At 54.7% G+C, this 21748-nt stretch overlaps 1 protein-coding gene and 1 long non-coding RNA gene across 2 annotated transcripts; one reads left to right on the top strand and one right to left on the bottom strand.

Moving 5' to 3' along the window:
• The first annotated feature begins 1817 nt into the window (after positions 1-1817).
• On the top strand, positions 1818-14192 carry KCNN4 (potassium calcium-activated channel subfamily N member 4). Its single transcript, XM_049620962.1, has 9 exons — positions 1818-2393; positions 5453-5548; positions 6800-7227; positions 9029-9164; positions 11337-11447; positions 11623-11741; positions 12075-12144; positions 13258-13425; positions 13841-14192. The coding sequence occupies exons 1-8, from the start codon at positions 2235-2237 to the stop codon at positions 13420-13422; spliced, it is 1284 nt and encodes a 427-aa protein (XP_049476919.1). The 5' UTR covers positions 1818-2234; the 3' UTR covers positions 13423-13425; positions 13841-14192.
• Positions 14193-17476: 3284 nt separating this feature from the next.
• On the bottom strand, positions 17477-21747 carry LOC125915258 (uncharacterized). The gene is made up of 2 exons (XR_007455614.1): positions 21660-21747; positions 17477-19980 (listed from the first exon to the last, which is right to left on the bottom strand). It is a non-coding gene; the product is annotated as an uncharacterized LOC125915258 (long non-coding RNA).
• Between the last annotated feature and the right edge of the window lies 1 nt (position 21748).

Raw genomic sequence — 21748 nt, forward strand, 5'->3', positions numbered from 1 at the left:
TGTCTGGGTGTGCCCGGGGGGTGTCCCCATCACTCTCCCGCTGTGTTGCACCCCGAGGGGGGAATCACAAGTGTGCCCTGGAGCAGGCATGGCACCTGCACGAGCTGTGCTGTTGCCACCCGGTGTGTCCGTGTGTGCCGTTTGGCGTTGCTGGGTGTGTCGCCAGACGTGTTTGTGCATGAGTGTCTCGATTCCCTGTGGCTGGTGGGGCCGTGTCTCTTCATGACATATGACATGGGAGGGAGAGGGGTTCCATCTGCGAGATCCCTGCAGGTGCGGGCTGTGTCCCGGAGGTCAGCGTGTGCAAGGTGTGTGTCTCATGGTAGCGTGCCAATGTCTCCTCGTGTGTGGCCGGAAGACGGTCCCGTCTGTGTCCAGATGCACACGTCCAGGTCCGTGTGTTATCTCGGTGCTGCTGCGTGTGGTGGCATTCTGCATCGTGGGTCACCCTAGGAGTCACCGTGCGTCACTCTGCTCGCATGTGCCGTTCTGTAACGTCGCTGTGCGTTGCGTCTCGTTATGGGGCTTGCGTGTGTCATGGTGAGCTGTCATTCAGAGATGCAACCCTGTGTGTCATGTCTAGGCGTGTCCATCGCGGGGGCCTCTCCTTTCCCCGCCATGAACACAGCCTGGGTGCCCGCGCGCAGAGCGTGCTGTTTGTGTGGCTGTGTATTCTGTTGCACTGGAGGGCGTCGCCCCGGTGGTGTGCGTGCTGTCGTTGCGGGCCCGGGTGTTGGCCGGGCCAGTGGATCACATCTGCTGTTTTATTGCGACGCACGGTGTTTTGTGAAAGATGGTGCCGGGAAATACTGTGTCGGTGTGCTTTGTGTCATTCTGTGTCCGTGTAGGACTCTGTGTATGTTGTGTTTGTGTGTTGGTGTGGCCATGCGTGTTGGAGTGCATCATGCACCGGGCCGTGTGTGGGTGTAGTTCGGATGTGGCTTGTCAGTCAGAGGAGATACTGCATGCCCTACTCTGCGTGTTGCATTTAGGTGTCATGGTCCGGGTAGACTGTGCCCCAGCTGCATGGGGCTCCCTCCCCCGTGGGGCACCGCTCTGGGTTCTGTCCTCCGTGATGCACCAAAATAGAGCAGGATGTCTTACTCTGGGCATGTGCTGTTTGGGGCTTTTTCTATGTGTCGCTGTGCAGTGTAGGTCTCTCCTTGGGTCCATTCATGTTGTTCTAACTACGCATCTGAATGGCATTGTGCCCCGGGGTATACTGTGTGGCACAGTCAGTCTGTCTGTGCTGCAAATCATTCTGAGCCTGTGCGCCCGGGTCGCCAGGCGCTATGATGTGGATCAGTGTGCATTTTTCTCTGTGCTGGGGCTGGGGGACAGCCACAGGTGTGTCCCTAAACGTGGTGTGTCTGCACACATTGGGTGTCATTCCGCGGGTGTAGAATGTTTGGGACACTTACTAGCGCATTGTTTACATAGATGTGTTGAGTGTGGCATCTGGGTGTCACTGAGTCAATACATATTGTGTGTCTGTGGGAAAACTGGTATGTGTTATGCTAATGTAGCTGTGGCCGTGCACCGTGTGCAGGGGTCTGGGTGTGGCTATTTGTGTCGGAGAATGTTGCATCCGTTTTGATTGTCATGTTTGTGCCTGTGTGTGGACAATATTTGGGTGGTCACGTGCGACCCGGGAGAGTGCCTGCCTCGCTGAGTGCCGGCGTGGGTCACACCGCATGTGTGGTGTCTGGGTGTGGCTGTGGGTTTCAGAGCTCATCGGGAGTTGTGAGTCACTCGGTGTAGGTTGTGTTGTGTGCCCATGTGTGTTAGGTTCCGTCTCCGGCCATGCCGTGTGTGAAGGTTCATCACCCCGCGTCTTGTGGTGTCTGGGTGGGGCTGAGTGAAGGTGTGTGTTACAGGGCGCAGACCGTTGTGTGTGACAAAACCTATTGTGTCCCAGAAGCATGTGTCTTTATCCACGTGGATGCACGCCTCTTCCTTGCTCTGCCCCGAGACACACCCCGGTCCCTCCTTAGACCGAGAAGGGAGGTTGGGGAGCCTCCCCTCTGCCCAAGGGCCACGCCAGTCCCTCCCCGCCCTGCCCAACCGTCACCACCCCCAGAGGGCACAGACTCCCTCCGTGCCTCAAAGCAAGAGCCCCAGAGCGAGGAGCAGAGCAGACTGAGGACCTGCAAGCCACAGTGGCTGCCCTTTGTGTGCTGCGAGGTGGGGGACCCTGGGCAGGAAGCTGGCTGAGCCCCAAGACCGCAGGGGCCATGGGCGGGGAGCTGGTGCCAGGCCTGGGGGCCCTACAGCGGCGAAAGCGGCTGCTGGAGCAGGAGAAGTGGCTGGCTGGCTGGGCACTGGCACTGGCGGGAACTGGCATCGGACTCATGGTGCTGCACGCGGAGATGCTATGGTTTGGAGGGTGCCCGGTGAGTGGAACTCTTATCCTGGGTCCTGGGAGGCTGGGGGCTGAGGGAGGAGGGGCTGGGGGGAGAGACTCCTGGGCCTGAAGGAGGAGGAGCGAGGAGACCTGGACCCCTGGGTCTGAGAGAGGAGCCGCTGAGGGTCTGGAGCCCTAAGTCTGAGGGAGGAGGGGTGAGGGGGTCTGTGCTTCTGGGTCTGAGGAGGCTGCGGAAGTCCCAGACTCCTGGGTGTGAGGGAGGAGGGGGCTGGGGGGGCCGGACTCCTAGGGCCCAGGGGAGGTAAATGCTCAGGGCTCTCTCTGCAAAAGGAAGGGAAGAGGGGTCACAGTGTCTCAGTATTTGAAGGTTTGCAATTGGACAGCTGGAGGTCCAGGACCCCTGGAGGCCAGGGGGCGGCTGATCAGATCCTCCAGTCTCCCAAGAGCCCATTAGAGGAGAGATAGCCTCAGGGTCAGTGAAGGGAGGGTGGGGAGAAAAACGAACTTCTTCCAGTAGGCGGCGGCTCCTTGGTCCTTATCTAAAGTCTAACCTTTACCTAGTGGCTTGGCTGCAAAGGGCTGAGAGCCCAAGAAACTGGCTGGGGTGGGGGTGGGAAACAGAAAACCACCCCTGCCCCTCCGCATGTCTGTCATTCCCAACCTCCCCACAGTCTACCTGCTATTTAGTCTGAGACATAGTGGAGAAGTAGGTGTGCAGAAGCCTGGACTCGTAGGTCCCAGGGGAGGAGGCTGGGAACCCAAGCTTCTGGGTCTGAAGAACGAGGCTTAGAGCGCCTTTGTGGGAAGGGGGCCCGACCGAGGATAGTGTGAGTAGGAAGGAAAAGGACAGGTGGGGCCAGGACAGGTCTGAGCAGGCTCTGGGCGCATTCCAGCCCGGGTCTGGGCAGTGATGGGGCAGATGGAGGACAGGGGTCAGGATCCGTGGATTGAGGACAGAACAGAATTGCTTAACCGGAAAGGAGGGGTTGGAGAACTGTCTGGGGTAAGGGATGTGGAACTGGGCTGGCTGGGGGGGACTGACTTGAGGACCGGGTTGGGGTGATTCCTGGAGGAGGGAGGCTCAGGCTTGGATTTGGGGGCAGGGGAGGAGGGCAGTTCCGAAGGGATCAGGAGCCACATGCAGGGTGAGAGCAGGCTGGCTTCCTCTGGCCGGGCAGCTGAGGCCAGGGCAGCGGGGACAGAGGGGGTGGGGCCACCGAAGCCCATGCCAACAGGAAGCATGGCCAGAGCCTACCCGCCGCTCCCACGCTTCAGCACCCCGCCCAGCAGGGGAGGTGAGGACGTGAGCTCCACAGATGGGAAAGGACAGGGGGGTCTTTCCTACCCCACTCCCTCCCTCCACCTTCTCACCTCTCATTTCTTCCTTCCCTCTGCTGCCTGCCAGGCTGCTGCCTGTGGCAGTTGGACTCTGGAGAAGGTGCTGTGGCTTTCTGAGCCTCAGTCTCCCCATCTGTAGACTGGGGGTGAGGGTTCAGATACGTGGCCCTAAGGGTCCTCCTCAGCCCCCTTTCCACTTGTGCCTTGACAACATCCATCCCTGCACCCCACCTCCATCTCAATCTTATGGGCTCATTTTGCAGGGCCCCGGACACCTGCTGGGGGAGGGAGGGGCTGGAGGAGAACAGGTGCAGGGAACAAGATGGAGATATGAGCAGGGGGAGGGGCGGAGAGAGGCACAGAGAGGCTGCCACTGAGCGACAGAGACACAGAGAGACTGAGATACACAGAGAGACAAAGGCGGTAGGAGACAGAGACAGAGATGCAGTGAGAGACAGAAGTACAGTCACACAGAGAGACAGCGAGAGCTCCCCAAGTGAGCTGCACACAGGGAGATGGAAAGCCTGGCAGAAACAGAGGCCCTCAAACACAAATAGAGATAGAAGCAGAAGCATCCCCAGAGACTGAGTCAGGGATTTGGGGGAAGAGAAACCGGCAACGAGAGAGGGCCACCAGAGAAGTGGGGTGCTGTGTGGGCAGGGGGTGTGTCTACTGGAGTCTGAGACACACTGAAGAAAGAGACAAGGGAATTAGGGAGACTTAGCAGGATGAAGGGGTAGGGGAGGGCTAGGAACAACAGCACCATTGTTCTGGGAGGGGTGGGGGGGCAGGCCCCCTGGGGCGGGAAACTGGCCCTCTTCCCCTGCACAGAAGGTGGGGCCCTGGCCCCAGGGGAGCCAGCAGCCATCTGAGAGGGGAAGTAGGTGCTAAGCTCAGCGTGGGAGCCCAGGTGGTCCCCTCCCCACTAACAACACTCCTCAGGTGGGGACCCCTCCCCACTCCTGCTATGGTATCCAGCAACCCAGTCCGGCCTAAATCCCTCCTTCAAGAATTCTAGATCTCTCCAAGGTATTGCCACACAAAGAGAGGGGGGGAAAAAAATCTCTCCGTGGTTTCTGGAGGCCATGTGCTTCCGGCCAGATCTGCCCTGGGCTTAGAGCCAGGAGAGAGAGCAATGGGAAGGAGACGCAGGGGACAGGACTCAGTGGCCTTCCTCAGAGCTGGGGCTGGGGTCTCAGGGACCCAGTGCCCTGGATGGAGGGGGGTGCCATTTACCCCTTGGGTACTGAGAGATAATCTCTAGGCTCCTTGGGGGAACAGAGAAGACGGTAGAACCTTCTAGGGCAGGTTGCTTTCTAGGGCAGGACCAGCTGTGTGAGAAGGGAAGAGGGGGGAACTTCCTAAAGGCCAGGTGTGTGTTTCTAGACCCCACCCCCACCCCACACTTGAGGAACAGTTTTTTGATGGGGAAGGGGTTGGGGGAATTTAAAAGGGATTGCAAGGTCCCCCCTCAGGTGTGGGTCCTGGGAGAGTGGCTGAAGAGGAGGCTGTCGGGCTGGGAAGGAAAAGGGCACTCTCCCTGGGGACCCTATGATGGTTTTGAGAGTTCCCCCAAACCGAGACATCAGGTAGAACCAGGTTTTGGTGGGGGGAGGGGGGGGAAGGGGGGGAGACAGGCAGGGGGATGGGCGGAGGAGGCCAGGAAATTGGGAACTGAGAAGGGATGGCATTGGGGAGGAAGGTAGAGGGGGCCTGGAATCTTACCCCATTTTCTATCCCTCCCAACAGTGGGCGCTCTACCTGTTCCTGGTTAAATGCATGATCAGCATTTCCACCTTCTTGCTTCTTTGTCTTATCGTGGTATTTCACGCCAAAGAGGTCCAGGTAGGGCGGGCCCCACCCCGGGGGCCCCTTCCTTGCTCCCCCCCAGCCCCCACCACACCCTGTCGGCTCACACTTTCCACACTCCTCCTCCTGGTCTGAGTAATGAGGTTTCTCCACCCTAAGATTTGTCCACAGCCTCACCCACCGAGATGAGAATAACCACAGACAGACAGAGCCTCCTGGAGCAACCCAGTCCCGTGCTCCATTTGCAGCCCTGGGGTGCTGAGAACTCTCACCCCCAGGCACCCCCACTCCAGGCCCAGCCCCCCCCCCCCAGATCTCTGTCCTCCATCCTTGAGGCCCCACCATTCCAGGCTTTGTGCCTGAAGGTCCCTCCCTACTCCTGAGCTCCCCACCTCTCTGACAATTACCCTCTAGACCCGGTGGGGGGTGGGTGGGGTATCTTTCCACCCGTCGCCCCCCTCCCATCTCATATCTCATCCAGACACTCAACTCTCCACCCCTCTCCCCTCATCCCACCCCCCACATCCCAGGATCCTGTTGCCTCTATCCCTTCCCCCTTTACCCTATAAAATGGGGGTTATTGGCCATATGTAATAATTCCCCCTGTGATGCCCACTCAGTAAAAAGTACGTATTATCATTAACAGCAGTCATTCAAAAGGTGAAATGGCCTTGATTTATAGCTCAGCTGTGCTGCTACACATGGGGGACCTGGGCCTCAGTTTCTGCATCTGTAAAATGGGCCTCATAATGCTTTCAATCTCACTGTGTTGTGAGCATTCCCTGAGTCATAACATGGAAAGGAGAGAGAGTAGTGCCTGCCACGTCCAAAGTGCCCTGTAAAATGTCACCTATAGCCATTGCTAATGGTGTGCGGTTTACAGTTAGTTACTACCCGTGTCCCCAGAAGCAGGAGGTGGAGAGGGCTCCGTGGATGTGAACTGTAAGCTCCAGGGAGGCAGGGGTTTCTGTTTTCCTCACCTGTATCTTCCATATATAGAACAATGTGGGGCACACAGAAAGTTCTGGAAGTGGGCTGAAACTGGGGGTGGGGGTGGGAAAAGGTGCAGAGACGCCCTCCTCAGATCCTGTCCCACTCCTTCCCCACCCTCCCCAGTCCCACCTGCCCGACCTGTGCTGCCTCCCTCCCCGCCTTCCCCCTCACCCAGGGCCCCGGCCCCGGTGGGCGCGTCTCCCTTATCTTCGGACGCAGGCAGACGCAGACAGGCAGGCGGCCTCTTGACCTTCGTGTGACCCCCTGCCTCCCCACTCTGTCCCCTCCCCGCAGTTGTTCATGACCGACAACGGGCTCCGGGACTGGCGCGTGGCGCTGACCGGGCGGCAGGCGGCGCAGATCGTGCTGGAGCTGGCCGTGTGCGCTCTGCACCCAGCGCCGGTGCGGGGTCCGCGGTGCGCTCAGGGTTTAGGGTCCCGGTCCGCGGCGACGCAGTCCTGGCCGGGCTTCCTGGATGAGGGGGAGGCGCTGCTGTCGCTGGCCATGCTGCTGCGCCTCTACCTGGTGCCCCGCGCCGTCCTCCTGCGCAGCGGCGTCTTGCTCAACGCGTCCTACCGCAGCATCGGCGCCCTCAACCAGGTCCGCTTCCGCCACTGGTTCGTGGCCAAGCTGTACATGAACACGCACCCCGGTCGCCTGCTGCTCTGCCTCACGCTTGGCCTCTGGCTCACCACCGCCTGGGTGCTGTCGGTGGCCGAGAGGTGAGGGTACTGGGGGTGGAGGGTCAGGGTACCTGGAGCATCCGAGGGAGCCGCTTACAGCCACAGCTTCCCTGGATGGCGGTACAGCTTGGGCCCCTTGGGGGCAAAGCGGAGGAGAAAGCTGTTTGTCCACACTCATCCACTGGGGTGGGAGGAACCAACTGACCACTTCCAGTCTCCCCAGACACACACAGGCCCTAGCAAGCCCTTCCCTTCCCACTCCCACACCTGCCCTGTCTCAGGTTTCCAGGCATCTATTCAGTCTCTGGCGCCTGGCCAAGGGTTGCCACTGCCCGGTTGGAGGTCAGTGATACCTCTTCCGAATTAGCACAGAGATGCTCTGTGGGCACTCCCTGTGATCCTGGGACAGGGGGTGATTTGGGGCTGCTCTGGAAGGAAATTCCCTGCCGGGAATGGATACAGGATTCCAGGCTGCCTGCTGGACAGACTGGATGCTGGGCCCGTAGCCTTTCAGGGCCTCAGTTTCTCTCTCTTACAGATAAAGAAAGCGAAGGTAATCTTAGTCGGTGTTTCTTAAAGTGTGGTTCCCGGACCAGCAGCATCACCTGGGAACTTGCTGCAAATCCAAATTCTCAAGCTCTACCCAGACCTACCAAATTAAAACTCTGGTGGGTGGGGCCAAGCACTCTGTTTTAACAGGTGATTCTGATCCCTGCTCAAGTTTGGGAACCTCTGGTTCAGTACCTCTGGCAAAGGATTCTTGAAAAGAGGCAGGGAATGACAAGCACTGGCTTTAGATCCTTCCTCTCTGACCCTCTGTTCCTTCATCTGTAAAATGGGTGTCAAATCCCACTGTCTTTCAAGTCTCCCCAGCAATTCTAATCTTTCATGATTTTCAACTCCTTCATCTTGCAGAATCTGTTTTCCTCCCACCATGTTTCTCATTTGAAAAATGGGAGGGTGGGGAGGGGGTCAAATTTCTAAATCCCAAGACAGAAGTCCTCAAACTTGAATGTCCTTCTGGATGAAGGGAGTGGGAATTAACAGTGTAAATTCAGTCCCTGCCTCCAGAGAGTAGTGGCTGTGATGGGTCTAGGGGCATCATGAATGAAGCTTTCCCTGCTGACCCCGATGCAAGTGGTCTGTGGGCTTGAGTTAGACAAATCAGGATCTTCAATCCCTTCCATGGCTGGAACTAAATGTCTCCTTCCGTGAAGTGAGGGGAAGGGAGGACAGGGTCCTGCCTTTTTAGTCTTGATGGGGCCACCCATAGGCCATACAACATCTTTGTAGACATTAGAAAAAGGGGCCCCTGGGGTGCCTGGCTGGCTCTATAGGTGGAGCATGAGACTCTTGATCTTGGGGTTGTGAGTTTGAGCCCCACATTGGTGTAGATTACCATAAATAGATAGATAGATAGATAGATAGATAGATAGATATAGATATGTAAATTTTTTTTCTTTCTTTAAGAAAAAGGCTCCCCTTCCTCCGGGTAGATGGGATCACTGTCAGGGTGGACACGTGGACTTTGGGCTGGGTTTCTTCCCTCTCTCAACCCTCCAACAATACACTCTGAAAGCAGCAGTCCTGGTAACCTAGCTAAAACCAAACAGGCTTTGGAATTGGTTGGATCCAGGTTCAAATTCCATAGCCCAGAGTGGCTGAGCCTCTCTTGCCCAGCTCACACAGCAGAGAGGAAGCCGGGCAGGCTCTCCAAAGCCCAGAACTTACTGACTTTTTCTCTGTTTCTGGGAACTGTAGGTGTGTTAGGAAGGAGAGTATCAGACATCATGGAAACCCCTGGGGTGAGGTTTCAGAACTAACTCCTCTTTCCCCACAGGCAGGCTGTTAATGCCACCGGACACCTTTCGGACACACTGTGGCTGATCCCCATCACATTCCTGACCATTGGCTATGGGGACGTGGTGCCAGGCACCATGTGGGGCAAGATTGTCTGCCTCTGCACTGGAGTCATGGTGAGTACAGCCTCCTCAGGGACCCTACCCCTGTCCCAAATTGCTCATCCTCTGGGCCCCAAGAAATCATGGAGCCAACAAAGGCATTCAAGGACACTCCCGAGAAACTTGGGTGTCTGGACACCCACTGCCCCATTTCCTTACAAAACCCAGGAATCCATCCCATACGTCCTTGCTCTCTTTGGAACCTAGGACCCTAGGCTTCACTGTCCTCAAGAAAATAGGCCCCTGACTTCCCAGCCCTATTTCCTTCCGGAATCCAGGAATCCAGCCCTGAGCCTCATGAAGGCTCAGGCACCCTGCCCCTCACACCCCTACCCTCTCAACTGTCTAGGACACAGACACCTGATTTCCCAGTGCTAGGCTCCTCCAGGATTCAGGAACCCAGTCTCCAGCCTCCATTAAGGCTATAGATTCATCAAAAGCATGCCTGTAGGGTCAGGCTGCCTGGGTTCAAATCCTGTTTCTGCCACTTCAAAGCAGGGATCAAGCCTTATAATCTCCTAGTTTCTTCATCTATAAAATGAACATGCTGATATTAGCATATTCCTCATGGGGTTCCTGAGATTAAATTAATTAAACCACATAAAGGGTGTCAGACAGCACCGAGCACGTAGGAAACGTTCAGTATATGGGTTAGGGGGTGGGGGTGAGAGCTGTTATTTGTTAACTAGTCCCAAGCATCCAGCTGTCCCCACCCTAGCTCCTCTGTTCTCAAGGATGAGGCAAAGGGTCCCCAGAGCTAGCCTCCTCCTGAATCCTGACATCTACCAGCTTTCTTTCATAGACCCAGGCATCTAGTTCCCCCCACCTGGTCCCTAGCCCCATCCAGGACCCAACACTCAAGGCCTTGGCCTTCACCTCCTCATGAGATATGGCTCCTCCCACCCTCAGGGACTTGGGCTGCCAGCCCCCAGCCCTGATATTGTCTCAGAAAGGACATGCTGCATCTCTAAGCCCTGGGCCCACTGGTGATGGATGGGGTGATAGTTAAGTGTGATCCCCTCCCCAGGGGTGAGTCTTTGGGACCAGCAAAGAGGGGTAGAGGTTCAACCAAGGAAACACTCCCAAAAGGTCAGGAACCCTCAGGGCTGCCTGGGACCTCCTCCCTCATTTGACACAAGGAGAAACCTTGGTCAAGGAGAGACCTAGAAAGATCAGGCAATTTGCACTAGAGCTTACAGCCCAACTCCTGGCTGAGAGGTTCGCCAGCATAATGGAATAATCATAGCCAACTTTACTGAGCACATACTCTGTGCCAGTCTCTGCTCTGAACACTTTCCAGGTGTTAACTTAAGGAATCCACAGGGTCATACTGTGAGGGCGTGCCCATTTCACAGGAAGAAAGTGAGACACTGAGAGATCAAGGAACGTGCTCAGAGCTGGGCTTTGAATACAAGCAGTCGGGGAACCGATGTTTGCCAACAAGTAAATTGTTCAGAGGTTTTGTGAGCTGAGATACAGCTTGGGGAAGAGGAAGGCTCCAGAAGAAAATTTATTGTAAGGAAGAACAGCAGGTGCCACTGAGCAGCTGATGGGTCAGAGGCCTTGGGAGAAGGGAGAAGCCTACGGACCAAAGCGCTCAGGCAGCTGAGGCACAATGAGGCCAGGCTGAGTTGTCTGGAGGCAAAGCCTAGACCTTGAAAGGCTCTGAAAGCCAGGCTAAGAAGTTTGGGGCAGGGGGAGCCTAGATTAGGGTAAGGGGGCAGGGTCATAATTGTTAGATCTCCCTGAGGTCAAGGTCAGGAGAGGGGAGGCTGGAGATGGTCCAGGAGGGAAGGGATGTGGCCAGGAGTGGGCAGGAGCCACAGGGGTGGGAGGAGGTTGAGGGATACCCTCAGTGATCTGATTGCCAACTGGGTGAGAGCAATGGGGAGGCAGTGGTGGGGACTGCCCCTCACCCAGAATCTCTCCTTCTCCAGTCACGCCCTTAACGAAAGAGGACGTTCTGGTGGTATGAATGCTACACACGAGTGGGACTCAGACATGTGACTTGTGATCCTAAGCTCTACCCCTCACAGCTGTGGGACTGTGGTTCTCCCTGGGCCCGCTCGCCTGTCAACTAGGGGTGGTCTTGCCTGCCTTCTGTGGCTGTTGTGAGGGTTCGAGGAGAGACTTTGGTGGCACAGGAGCCCCAGAGGCCTCCTGTCATCGCGTCTGCTGTGCCCACAGGGGGTCTGCTGCACAGCCCTGCTGGTGGCCGTGGTGGCCCGGAAGCTGGAGTTTAATAAAGCAGAGAAGCACGTGCACAACTTCATGATGGACATCCAATATGCCAAAGAGGTGAGGATGGGCACATGGCACCCACAGCACACGCCTCCCTCAGACCCAGGAGTCCCTACCCATCTCCTCCTGCCCCAGCCTCCAACCCTCCCTTCCCTCAGACCAGGGAGTCCAGGCCCCAGCCCCTTTCCCAGAGCCCTAGGGGTGTCTCCGCTGACACCGTGCCCACCCTCAGATGAAGGAATCAGCTGCCCGAGTGCTGCAAGAGGCCTGGATGTTCTATAAACACACACGGAGGAAGGAGCGTGGAGCTGCCCGAAGGCACCAGCGCAGGCTGCTGGCTGCCATCAACAGGTGAGGGCCTCTCTGTGCACATCTCCTCCATTCTGCATAGTGTGTGTGAGCGAGCGTGAGTGCGTGCCCGGGTCAGGACACACATGTGCGGTCTCACCGATGTCCACCTAGACCTCATAGTGACTCTGATGATTCATCTTGCACGTCTCAGTGTCTGTGGGTCCGTGCCACTCCACATGTGGGTCAGGATACCTGGGTCTCTACCTGGAAGATGGGCTCATGGGTGCAGCTCTCTGGAAACCCTTCCCCACTGCTCCGTGTCTCTGTGAGTCTCTTCTCCCCTTATCCATCCCTGAGCAAGGGTCACTTCTAACCTCGCACCTCTTCCCACAGGTTCCGCCAGGTGCGGCTGAAACACAGAAAGCTCCGGGAGCAAGTGAACTCCATGGTGGACATCTCCAAGGTACCAGGGCCCGGTGGGAGGGGTCTGGAAGAAAAGGGAGTTCGGGGCCACGGCACTGGTAGGGAAATCTGGTCCCGGCATACAGAACACCGGCAGGGGTCTGGCACACACACGCACTTGACAAAGGTTTGTGGTTGAGTGAATGATTCAGTAGTTTCTTAAACTCATGTAGGGGACAGATCCCTTTTAAACTTAAATCGTGTAAGAACTCCAGCATTTAGTTTTAAATCATTTTTATTGTCATGTTACATGTGGACAGATAACATTCCTTCTCTCTTAGACAACAATGAAACCAAAGCAAACATACGAGCCAAATTCAAACATACATGGCAAAACCAATAAAATGCAAATTAACACGGACACAGACCGATGCCATCATTTCAGGGAAGTCAGTCTCTGCTGTGATTGTAAAGAGGGGCCCAGGGCCACGGGTGCTTCTGCCCTGGGCACGCTGGCCTGGCCAAGGCAGACTCCACTTGCCATTCTTCTGCTGGGGCCACCTGATTCGGCCAGTGATTGGGGTGGTGATGTCACATCCCTTGGCTTGGCTCACAGCGCCTTTTGCTTATCCGGTGGCCTTTGCTTTTTCTCATTAGCCCGAGACAATTCAAACAGTGACCCTTGGTGCCAATGCCATGGTAAACACAGTCACAGATGCAGGCCCCTAAACTGCATGGCAGGTCTCAGTGAGGAGGTGGTGGCCTAGATCTGCCAGAATTGGCAGGTCATAATTTCTGAAGATTATCCGGCCAAAAAACATAGAATTCAAGAATTCTCACAGAAAGCTCACACACCCTCAAGGATGAAGCTGTGAATCCTCATCTGAGAAGGTAATGAAAAAGCTACGTGCATTCTGAAGTCATTCATCAATTCCACAAATGTTTAGTGAGCACCTACCTTCTACGTACTAAGCCTTATTCTAGGTGCTGCCTTGGGCATGTCATTTTAACTGCTCTAGGCCTGTTTACATAGCTGTAAAAATGGGAACAGAATTCTCACTCCCCGCGCTTTTAAAGAGTGTTTTAAACCATGTAGGGAAAGCACTGAGCCAAGTAGCTGGGATAAGGGGAAGTCTACCTCACCCACTGATTACCTCTGACCCGCTCTGCCCAGATGCACATGATCCTGTGTGACCTGCAGCTGGGTCTGAGCAGCTCCCATCAGGCCCTGGAGAAGCGGATGGATGCACTGGCCCGGAAGCTGGACACCCTGACTGAGCTGCTTAGCAATGCCCTGGGGCCGCAGCAGCTTCCAGAACCAAGCCAGGAGGCCACGTAGCTGGTGAGGGGGCTGGACTCAGGCAGAACATCCTGGAGAAATGGTGCCTGTGGATAGCGCCCCATGGGGCTAAGGGGCAGGGGATGGTCTTGGGGACAAGGCTACCCTTTCTCTTCTGCTGTTTGGAAGACAGGACTCAAGTTTGGGGCTGGACTAGCAGGAAAGGAAGGAGATAGTCCTTCTCTTTGCTGACCCTCAATATCTCCTCCCTCTTTCTTTGCTTGGTCGGTCTGCCTGCCTGTCTCTGGGCATGCTCTCAGTCTCTGCGCAAATGCCCAGTCTCTTGGTGGCAGGTACACCCACCCTCTTCCTTCCTCCTCTGTCCACTGGTGTCTGTCTCCACCTCAGTGTCCCTGCTGTTGCTCTCCCTCTGGTTTCTGGCCTGCCTGTCTAGCCATGTCTCTATTTGTCTCCCCAGGACCCATGGAGGAAGAACCAAGCTACTTTCCCCAGGATTGAGGTCGAGGACATTGTCCCTGCTACTCCTGACCCAGCCCTACGAATAAAGCACCTCGAGTGCAAGGACCGAAGGGGGCCCCACCTTTGGATGGGCTCACTCACGGAAGGCTGCTGGAGGAGACACTGGCTCAAGGAGAAGGGCCGTGGCCACACACACACACACGCCCACTCCCTACCCCCAACGGGAAAATGGTCACTACTACCCTACATACCCTCGACAAAACATCCTCACTATGCTGCTACGGATGACCTCCAGCTTTCAGTTAGAAAGGGAGGTGCCTGGGGGGGTGAGACTTCTGGGTCCCAGAGGAGGAGGGGACCGGGGGTGGGGGGGGGGGGGGCCACTGAGCCGGATCCTGGGATGCCGATGCCTCAGTTACCGCTGGATAAGGGAGCTGAAGGAACCAGGCCTGAGGCTGAGAAGAAGCAGCGCCCTCTGGCGGGAGAGCAAGGAGAACACAGTTTTCCAGAGCTGCAGAGTATCTGGTGGGGAGAAGGCGGGTGGGGGGCACAACTCACCAGTCTCTGCTCTTAACTTTGTAATAAATGTTAAACAAAGCCAGAAGAAGTTGCTGTTTCTTTCTGAACATATGTACACTCCCAACAGGCAGGTCATCCAGTGGAAGGCCCCTGTCTGGCCTGAACCTTAGTTTCCCTGTCTATAAAACAGACCCCTCCTCTAAGTGCCCTCCCAGGTCTGTGGGTCCTCAATAACCCCCACCCCCACAGATCTGAGGCTAAGAGCAAAGGCTTCAATTCCAGGATTTGGTTCAGGGTCCAAAGCCTAGCTCTGCCATCCACTACCTGTGTGACTTTCGGCAAGTGGCTTCACCTCTCTGAACATTTTACCTCACTTCTAGAATGGGTCCACCTTCCCACGGAACTGCTGTGAAGATGAAAACAGGGACTGGCACAGACGGGCAGGCATTTAGTAAGAACCAGATACACGAGAGACAGTTCATCATTTTTATTTTCGCTATTGATTTTTCAGATGTGGTGCATGGCTGCTCTTTTTCTTTTTCCTGCCGCCCTCCCTCCCCTACTCATCTCGCCAGGACCTAGATGACGACTCACCGGTCAGGAGACTAACAAGAACCCCAAACTATCCCAACATACTCATTTCATTATCTGCTTAAGACTCAGACAGGAAAGGGGGAGGGGCTAGCAGTTCTGGAGGCCCTACTGTGTGCTTCCCTCCTGTAAATCACCTCGACCAAACCCTTCCCACCCCGTTGTAGAGATACAGAAACTGAGCTTGCAGGAAGGGCCACATCTAGAGGCTGGAGGTCTGGCCACAGGGCCCAGATTCACACCCAGCTTGCCCTGCCCTGTGGCTGAGCCCTCCCTCTGCCCTGCCTGAGGTGAGTCAGAGGCCGAGTGGCCTTGGACCTCTTGGAGGTTTCACTTCCCATCACTTCCCTCAACGGCTCCATTCCACTTTGAGAGGCTGATTCACCCTCGCTTCCTTCGCTCTGCGGGGAAGCCCGGCTGGGAGTCATCCTTCTCTCCTGAGCTATCTTTGGATTTCCCTGCAAAGCCATAGTTAGCCTCATCCCTCGGCTCCGGGAGCTAAACTGGGGCTTGCACCACCCACTGCCACGAATTGCCCTTCCTCTGGACACCAGCCCACTTGGCAGTAGAGGAGACAGGAACTGGATGGGACCTCTGAAGACATCTCCAACACCCTCCCCCTGCAGGAAGCCCTCCTTGCAGTGTTACAGCCAGATCCCCTGCCAAACGACCGCACAAAATCTCTAAAAAGGAGGCAAAGTGGGTATTGTGTGGTCCCGTTTTACATAAAAAGTAACTGAGGCAGAGAGAGATTTAAGAAACCTGCCCAAAGCCACAGTAGAGAAGGGGGAGCTGGGCTCTGACCCAGGGAGCCTGGCTCCAGAGCCCCAGCACTTAGCCAACGGGCCCATTGAGAAGCTCAGGGATGATTAATACCGTATTTTCATTTCTGTTCTCTACCGTGTCTTCAATGTCAAGGGCTGGCACATGCAGGGCCTCAGTGAATATCACTGAATGAAAACCCTGAACTCCTGGGGGGCCCAAATTCCTCACCTCCAGCTAAGGTGGTTTTCACTGTGACAAGGCAGGAACTGGTTAGAAGTGGCTTTTCACTAAGAAACTAAGAGGACACGTGAGCGATCCCGATCCCGTTCTCAAGTATCTTGGATTTGCCCCGCTACTTTCACCCATTTCCCAATGTGGGGCATGGGTCCTGAGACCCCCCTTCTGGCAGCTTCTGCACTCCCCCTCACAAAATCAGCACTTCTATCAGGGGCTAGTAGGGCCACAGGCACGAATCAGATGTCTGTCCCCAGGGAGCTCAGTCTCACATGCTCTGGGCTTCTCTCCTGTTTTACCTCCACTCCCATGAGAGGGCTGGTTGGGGAAAAGAGGGCCCAGAGAGGGGTGGCAGTTAGAAAGCCGGTCAGGAGCTGAGGCTGAGGCAGATTCTGGCCTCTCTCCTTCCATGCACCTGCATCCCGGGACCCTGAGGACTCTCCCAACATTCACACGTCCCTGGACCTAGCCCTGGCTCAAACTTTTGTGGCTCCCACCTGCCCTTCTGTCAAAGTCTAGCTTTTTGGCTCGGCTCATTTCTTCTTTTATGGAGATCCATTTTACGTAAATCACACATATTTTATTTTATGTTTTTAAAACACATACATTTTAAATGCAGTCTCATTGAATTTTTACCAATTTATTCACCGGAGCAGCCACCACTCAGATCAAGCTAGACGTTTCCAGCCCTCTAAAGGTTCTCATATTCCTCCCAGCCAATACCCAACTCCATCCCCAGTAACCACCGTCCTGACCTCTTTTGCCCAACTTTGAAAGCAGCCCTGCTCTACATGCTAGTGTGGACTGATTTCTTAGAGTCTGCACGGTGGCTATGAGATCCATCCATGCCGCTCACTCTTTTTCATTGCAGAATAGTGTTCCACTGTGTTAATACACCCACAGGCCTCACCTTGGGGGCTCTTCAGGCTCCACAACCCCCTTCAGCCTCCTCCCCCCCCCCCCCCGCGGCTAACCCCCCCCCCCCCCCCTCCCGCGGGGGCCCCCCCCCCCCCCCCCCAGCAATTCAGACACCAGCTGGATGTCCTATACTTCAACTCAATTCTGACACTGTCTTCCTGGAGACAGCATCAGATTCCAGAGATTAAGAGCTCAGTCCTACAAGACCGCACCCCCCACCCCCGCACAACCTTCAGAAGCCAGTGGCAAGTCCAGGTTATCATCTGTGCTTCTGGACCAATCAGCTACAGAGCACAGGTTCCAACAAACACCCCCTTGAGTTCAAGTCATCTGCTATAGCAGCTCACAGAACTCCAAGAAAAACATTTTACTTACTGGATTCCTGGTTATTGTAAATCAGTAATTATTACAAACCAGAATAAAACTCAGGAACAGGAAGATGGATGAGACATACAGGCAAGGTATGGGGAAGGGTGGGAGCTACCAGGCCTTCTCCAGGGGCCCCACTCTCCCCAAATCTCCACATGCCCTAAAACCTGGAAGTTCTCTCAACCCTGTCCTTTTGGGTTTTGGTTTTTGGGGTTTTTTGGGGTTTTTTTTTTGGTCCTTTTGGGTTTTGATGGAGGCTTCATTACAAAGTCAGTACTGATTAAATCATTGGCCACTGGCAATTGATTCAAGCTCCAACCACCCCTTCTCCCTTTCCAGAAGGCCAAGGGTCAGACCGGCTGTTTCAACCTCTACAAGGTTGGGGCCCTGGCAACAAGCCCCCAGCTTTAGGTTACCCAAGTGTTTTCCAAAAACCACCTCGTTAACATAACAAAAGACACCTCTGCTCTCACCGCACAAAATTCCAAGGGTTTTAGGTGCTATGAGCCAGAAAAGGGGCAAAGACCACATAGATTATTATAAATCGCAGTGTCACAGCTGCTCCTGCCAGGGGGCTCCCCATCCTTCCCCAGCATCCCTTGCTGTAACTGCCCACCACCGTCCTCTCCCTCTGGCCCCAGCCACTTAGAACAAACATCACGACCATCTATCCAGTTCTTCATTATGGTTTGTAAAGGAAGCCCTACCATTTACATCAATACCAGACTGCAGTCCAAAGACCTTGCTTGAGCTTTTATGCTGTGCACAGTAACTGCCAACACAGAAGGAACAAGAGCGGTTTTCACAATCCAGAGGGAATGTCAGATGGTATGACTTTCTTTTACCAGGAAGAGCTGGCCCCTCTTTGATTCAAGGCCAAACCGTCTCTCCCCTGTACAATGTCAGCACCACCCCCATTACCTGCTTGAGGACAGGTTCCTAAGTCTCCATGTCCATTTTCCCTCTAGCACTGCTGATGGCAAACAAACCTGCTATAGTTCCTCCCACCTTAAAAACGCCCGAGGGGCACCTGGGTGACTCAGGCAGTTAAGCGTTTGACTTCCGCTCAGGTCAGATCTCGTGGTTCATGAGTTTGAGCCCCACAGAGTCAGGCTCTGTGCTGACAGCTCGGAGCCTCCTCCAGTTTCTGTGTCTCCCTCTCTCTCTGCCCACTCCCCCCACTCACTCTCTCTCTCAAATAATAAAACATTTTAAAAAATTGAAAATAAATAAAATAAAATTGCACAATGAAAAGTCAGTAAAAAATTTTCAGTCTACAACCCTGGCTTCTGTCCTAACTGCCGCCCCTTACTCGATGTCCAGCGAGCATCTCAGGGTCAGCAGGTTCAAAGCTTGTCGATTTCCCACCAAGAGGACTCCTCCACATCTTCGTGAAAAAGCATCACCCTTCATCCAGTTGGTCAAGCCCAAAACCTTTAGGGTAACTTTTAAGTCATCCCTGATTCATGGTTCCTCTCACAGAACCCTCTTTCTGAGTCACCATCATCTCCTATCCAGGCAGGGACATGGGCTTCCTCATCACCTGTGTCCACGCCTGCCCAGCTGCAGGCCATTCTCCTCACAGCAACTGGTGCTGCTTTAATACTTTAACTTTTCTGTGCACAGACAACAGTCACATTGCTCAAAAAAGCAGAAGTCTTCAACACTCGTCCTCACAGCTCTGTTCCGTATCTGTCTAGAACCTTCATCCCCACAAGCAACCACAGTCATTAATTCAGGGTGTTCACTATAGAGATGTTTATAAAACACACATCTCAACATGCCGGGCCTTGCTCACAGCCCTCCAACGGCTTCCTGTTACACCCGGCAAGTAACTTCCCGTGGCCTACAAGACCCTATGTAACCTGGCCCCTCTCGATAGCTTCATTCCTAAATAATGCTTTCTCTCTTCCCCTCGCTCTGCTCCAGCCACTCTGGTCACCTTGACAATCTTCGAACACCAGCTCCACTCCGCTTCTTCCTCAGGTCTTTCCACGGCTTTTCAGCATCTTCATACGGTTCAGTTCCTTAACTTTGTTCAGGACTCTGCTCAAATGTCATCTCCTCAAGAGAGCCTTCCCTGACCACCTCTGACCTCCGTCACCCGAAATTTCCTTATCCTGACTTATCCTTCCACTCATCTTTTACCTGACATCATCTGCTTCACTGGAATATCTGCTCCTAGAGGGCAGGTGCTCTGGCCTATTTCCCTGTAGGATCTCCAGCCTACAGCCATGCCTGGCAGCTGACTAGAGTTCCAGAATTCAGTCAACATATGAATGAATAAAATGAACACCGAAGTCAACGGAGAAATGAATAACATACATCAAGTGGCCATGGCTCTCAACATTCCCAAGCGTGGACCCTTTGACCCCGCAATTCCACTTCAAACAAGATATTACTGACAATCCTATCACACACATGCAATCAGATGTACAAGGTTAGTAACCACAGCAAATGCTTGTAAGAGCCAAAGTTCAGTAACAGCTTAAATGTTTATCAATACGGAAATGGTTAGGGCATGGCACATCCACACAATCATGCCACTAAGGAGAAAAGGCAGGTTTCTGGGTGCTTGTCTGCACCACTGACTCACCACTAGGCAGGCTGCCCGCCGCCAGGGGAAAAAAATGTGGGCTTGCTCTAGGGTGAGACAGGCTTGCGTTTCAATCCAGGCCCTGCTGCTTCCTGGCTAGGGGACTTCAGTAAGGACATTCTCTTTCAGACTGCTATTTTCTGCATCTGTTAAATGGAGAAGGGGAAAAGTTATGGTGACATATATAAAACAGCCTGGTACACAGTGGGCCCAGTGTCAGTGCCAGGCCCCTTCTTTCCCCTTTTAAAGTCATTTCCACCTGATGGTTGCTCAGAGTTGTGAAACTGGCATGGAGGGTGACCTGGGATTGAACATTTTAGTTGAGAAAAATGGGCATGACCAGAGATGAAGCCGCTAAACAGGAACACGGACAGACACAAAGAGGCATGGTCTATCATGCGTGTCTCTGCTTAACACTCACAGCCTTCGGAGAATCCATCAACAGGACTCTCAACTTAGTCTGTGGACTGGTGTTTTCACTGCGCCTGTGGCAGTCTGTTGAAACAGTTCCACCTGGCACGGGTACTGAGGAAATGGCAGCAGGGATGAGGCTTGGGGGGGGTGAGCGCAGCACAAAATAATGACAACACATAGTGCTACTACGCACCAAGCACTATTCTGGGTACTTTCATCCATTTAACTCTGCCAGGAACATTATAAGGTGCCGCCAATCTCCATTTTAGAAACGGGGGTAGAGAGGGTTGAGGAACGTGGCCAAGGTCAGCTGCCATTTGTGTGAACCCAGGCTCAAGCTCTTATCCTCAGTGCTTTGCTTAAACAGTCATTCCAGAAGGAAACTGGGAGCCGGTGCTTCAGGAATGGAATATGAGAACCAGAGTAGACTTTGTGTACCCTAGTGGCTGCCTGAATTTTGTCAGAAAGTACATGTATCCCCTGTTCAGTTATAAATTACAAAAAATTTTTTTAGTAATATTGCAAATGAAAAATGGTTAAATTCCCCCATTCACCGATATACATATGAATGTACGTTTGTACACACGCCCCTTCTCTCTCCTCCCCGGGGTTATTTCCCTCCCAGTGGTAACCGCGGGCTCTAGCTAAACCGCTGCGCGCATGCGCTCTCCTCGGCCGGGCATTTCTCCCCCTCACCCCCGACTCTGGTGCGCACAAGGCTGCGCCACTGGCTTCTTGAATTTTCGACCCCTATCCCTGGGTTCCTCCCCCATCGCGGCGGGCGAGAGACTGAACAATCCTATGCCACTAGTCTCCGTCTCCCAGGCCTTCAGGATCTGACCAGCCCGTCTCTGCGGCCTCACCTCCCACCCAGAGGGAATTCTGAGTCCAAAACAGTCTGGACCTTTCCCTCCACCTGGAGTACCCTTTCCCGCCCTTCAAGGTCAAACCGGACCTGGGCCCTTTCCTTCAGTGATTTGCTCTAGTTGTCTCCCTCCACAGAGCGTTATGTCTTACAGCGCACACACTAGGTCTAATTCATTCCCGTGTTCTCAGCACTTACTCGGCCCAGGACCCTGAAATTCCTCCCTGCCGCGCCGCCCCACCCCACCCCACCGAATCCCGCCAACGCCACTGAAGAGGCGGGACTCGAACCTGCCATCTCCGGAGCCGCCCTCTCTCCCTCCTCGCTACACTCCCACATGGGCCTCAAAGCAGCGCGCGCACACTAAGGCGGAACCGTAGCGTCCGCCCTCCTCCCCTCCGTCATCCGCATGCGTGCTAAAGCCAACCACCTCCATCAACGCATGCTCAGCCCGGCTCTGACGCTCCGTTCTGGCGCGCCCAGCCCTCGGCGCATGCGCAAGGCCAGCACCCCACGGGTCCTGATCTCCGCTCCGCCCCGTGCTACCTTCTCCTCTTCCTCTTTCGGGCCGGCGTTCTTTGGGTGCCGCTTCCGGGGTGCCTAGACCGGTTCCGGAGTGACCGGTGCCTGCTTTC

This window comes from Panthera uncia, assembly GCF_023721935.1.
Source record: "Panthera uncia isolate 11264 chromosome E2 unlocalized genomic scaffold, Puncia_PCG_1.0 HiC_scaffold_19, whole genome shotgun sequence".
Lineage (NCBI taxonomy): Eukaryota > Metazoa > Chordata > Mammalia > Carnivora > Felidae > Panthera > Panthera uncia.

Coding starts and splice junctions, on each gene's coding strand:
- KCNN4 (XM_049620962.1), top strand. CDS start 2,235: ATGGGCGGGGAGCTGGTGCCAGGCCTGGGGGCCCTACAGCGGCGAAAG. Junction 7,228..9,028: donor GTGCTGTCGGTGGCCGAGAG/GTGAGGGTACTG, acceptor CTTTCCCCACAG/GCAGGCTGTTAATGCCACCG. Junction 12,145..13,257: donor CCATGGTGGACATCTCCAAG/GTACCAGGGCCC, acceptor CGCTCTGCCCAG/ATGCACATGATCCTGTGTGA.